Raw genomic sequence first — 3,499 nt, 5'->3', positions numbered from 1 at the left:
AGTAATTCATTTCTTCTGTCAGTTAGTTTCGTCATCGATTTGAGTTAGCTATTGCCATGTAATTTTATAACCTTTTTCTTTCCTTGCATATTGTATCATAAACAAGAATTATAGAACGTAGGATCCGGACTCGCTGAGTTTCGAGCAATTGCCTTTTTTTCACATTGCTCATAAGCCGAGTTTCGGGTGAATTATGCGATTGAATTGTAAGGTAATTATCTGAATTAATTACTCCTGTGGTGGTGCATTCCTCAGTCTTCTTTAGCATTTTTACAAGAAATCGACTTGCATTCGACGGCGTTGCATCATTCTTCAAACTAGAAAGAAAATTGTTGATAAAGTTCTCGGGTAAAGCAACTTGTTTTCTTCCCACGTCTTTCTTTCTGACCTCATACGTGTTGGACATTGCAGTGAATTCATTATCATCCACATTACATGATCTTGTATTCCTGTCCACAGTTCTTGATGTCAACAGGTTTTGAGTCGTTTTATCATTTTTTAAATGAATGATATTATTGGGAAATTTATCTTCATTTTTAGAAGTCGATGAAAAAGGGCTAGAATTATATCTACTCTTAGGATCACTCATTTGTTCTATTTTATTAGTGCTATATTTTTCTTGTAATGAATCATTTGCTGTAAGTGTTGTTTTCATATCTTGCTTACACATGTTTTCATTATCTTCCATATTCCAATAGAATGCGAATCGACGTTTCATTGGTGAGACAGACTTAGTTTGTTGCTCTCGGCTTCTATATCCGTTCAAAATGTCCTCAATACATTCTAGATCAGGTAATTTAAGTTCTTCACAGCTAAGAGTTCTTCTCAGGTTGTGATTGGTTCTCAACTGAGTTTTTGTATCTCTACCACAAGAAGCAATCGGGCTGTTTGATGCTGATCGTGTACACGACTGCTTGTTTTTATTCTTTTCAATATCAAATGTTGCAGTAAGCCAGTCTTTTCTTAGAACCGCCAGTCGTTCGACAGTGGGTAAAACGAGAAATGGCTCTTGCGAAAGTTGTACTCATCTAATGTTTGATGTCTTTGCTTTTCAATATGCTCAGTTCGCTTGACAAGAAGACGCTCTTCATAAGCGTTTTTTCTCTGCACTTTATCATTTAAGGCACTGTCAATTGGAAGATAATGAACTTTATGTTTTGCATCTTGCATTAGAGGCAAAAAACCTGCTTGCATTTTTCAGCATTTGCTATAGTTCTGTCATTTAATGACACAATTGAATGTGAAATTACAAATGACTGTGTACCTATTTCTTGTTCCTAACATATTTCAAAGGCATTACTATTGCATGACAAGTTAATACATAAATTAGTCGAGCAACAACATTTGAGAACTTTTGTCAAAGTTTTGTTTACAAAAGAACAAGATTGTGATTTATGTTACCATAGTTGAATTATGATGCCTGGTGAAAGAAATTCATTTTATGGAACGTTCATGGGAGATGGAAGAAATAACCAAGTGAAGACTACAAACTTAGTGATACAAGATGCAATGAATATAACTGAAGAACAAACATGTTATGTTAAGATCCGAGGGTCTGAAAATGTATTATTCCACTTTTGAAATGCTCATTCTGTTAAAGACTATAAAGTACCATAATAAATCTGCATCGACATTATAAGAAATGTGGTTCACCCAATCGTCAATACATTTGTTGTCATACTTGAGTATTGTTAATAAGTAAGCGCTGTTTTATTTGACAATGGTAATCTTTGTAATATGACGAGATTAAGGATTTAAATTCCTATCAATCGAAAAGAAGGAAAAGTTAAGTTAAACAAATTCGTAAAGAAATAAACTGAGTAAGCGTTAAGATGTCATTTAACAAAAGATTGATTTCAACTTTTCCATTAAGAAGCGCGTTACCAGATGTGTATTTAAGAAAAAACAAATTTGAAGAAAGATTGTTGCAAAAAAGGAAAAAGTCTTTGGAAATTGTACAGAAGAAGATAATTGATCGATTAGCAAGAGAACAGGAAGAGTATGCTATGTTCAGTTGCCTTTCTATGAGAGCTGAATCGACATTATGTAGAACAGAAGAAAGCACAAACATAATTGGGAATCCTGAAGTTAAAAAGAAACTAAAGAGATCCACATCGGATACAGTTCTTCAAACGTTATCTCCAAGACCAACGTCAAGTTGTATTCAAGACAAAGTTAACAGGAGCAAAGAGAGCCAAAATGTAAATGTTACAAACAGAAGAAAAGAACGAGCTAAATCATCATCGCGTGTACGTGTAACATTTAGTGGTCGTGATGGTCGTCCAATGACACTTACACCAATCATGGAAGCGTTTGGTAAACTTTCTTTGAACACTAATGGACATACAAGACTAATTTCTGCAGGCAAACAAATAAGAAATTTACCCAGATCAGCTCAAACACAATTGAGAAACACTGTATACTTCCTATCGCAGCATAAGATTCAACAAAATTACGAAGTTACAAAAATACGTGAAGCTCGAGCTAAACTAGCTCGCAATACATCCAACTGAAAAAAATAGATTACAATCTGCTTGACAATTACTGCTCTAAAAACTGGCTCACAGAAGTACCAGAACCCAAACTTTAGGAATCATAATATGTCATTCATTATGAATAACGCAATATACAATATTTACATGTGATGAAATGCAATTTTTATAAAACAATTGATCACGTGAAGAATTTGGTTTGTATTACTATATATGCCAGAGGCATGTGCAGCACTTAACTGGTTCATAGCACATTCCTCTTCTTTCTTTTCGACTCAATACCGAATGAGGAAAGAAATAATTGATCAACCAAAAAGGCAACATCATCAATAAAAACACTTTAAAAAAATAGAAAGGATAAATTTGGACATTGTACCATTGATTGAACAAAATGTATATGGCTTTTAAATTGAGAAATACCTGTGGTCAATATGGCAATAATACTAAATGACAATGATAAGGAATACAACTCTGGAGTGTTGAACCACTACAAATGAAAAGATGTTTAAAGATGAAAAATACTTCAATAAATAGAAAAGCAAACAGACTCATGATCAATCACATACACAATCATTAGAGGACATTGTTGAACCAAACTGCACAAGACCCATGAGGAAAGAAGCAAAACCAAAAAAATGGAATGCAATCTTTAGTTGCCAAGGAACAGGTTCCATCATTGTGAAGAGAATTGTAAATGCTATAGCAATGAATTATAATTTGTTTCTTTTTAAGCCAGCAAAAAAAATTCACATGATATTTTCGACTACCTATCATGCCAAAAGTAAAAATTAGAGAGGCGACAGCTATCTCCAAGAGGGGTTGATCACAATACCGTGTTGTTTTGTCCCTAAAATTACATACAACCATCTCCAATGATATATTATAAATAAGTTATTTGACAAGAACAAAGTCCTATTTTTAAGCAGAATAAAGACACGATTTTACTTACAACATCAGGACATACACCTGTGGTACAATAAATATCAGCGAAAGCAGAACCAAAGTAA

At 33.7% G+C, this 3,499-nt stretch overlaps 1 protein-coding gene across 1 annotated transcript; it reads right to left on the bottom strand.

Annotated features, from left to right (window-relative positions):
* Positions 1–2,392: 2,392 nt before the first annotated feature.
* LOC124456558 lies at positions 2,393–3,494 on the bottom strand (the record flags this gene model as incomplete). Its single annotated transcript, XM_047006977.1, has 5 exons — positions 2,393–2,830; positions 2,913–2,979; positions 3,059–3,189; positions 3,260–3,339; positions 3,442–3,494. Coding segments are annotated over 5 exons (462 nt in total), but the record flags the coding sequence as incomplete, so codon positions are not given.
* Between the last annotated feature and the right edge of the window lie 5 nt (positions 3,495–3,499).

The sequence above is a fragment of the Xenia sp. Carnegie-2017 genome, unplaced genomic scaffold (assembly GCF_021976095.1).
Source record: "Xenia sp. Carnegie-2017 unplaced genomic scaffold, XeniaSp_v1 HiC_scaffold_55, whole genome shotgun sequence".
In the NCBI taxonomy this organism is placed as follows: domain Eukaryota; kingdom Metazoa; phylum Cnidaria; class Anthozoa; order Malacalcyonacea; family Xeniidae; genus Xenia; species Xenia sp. Carnegie-2017.
The sequence above is the reverse complement of the archived record's forward strand: the minus strand, read 5'-3'. Positions and strand labels throughout refer to the sequence as shown.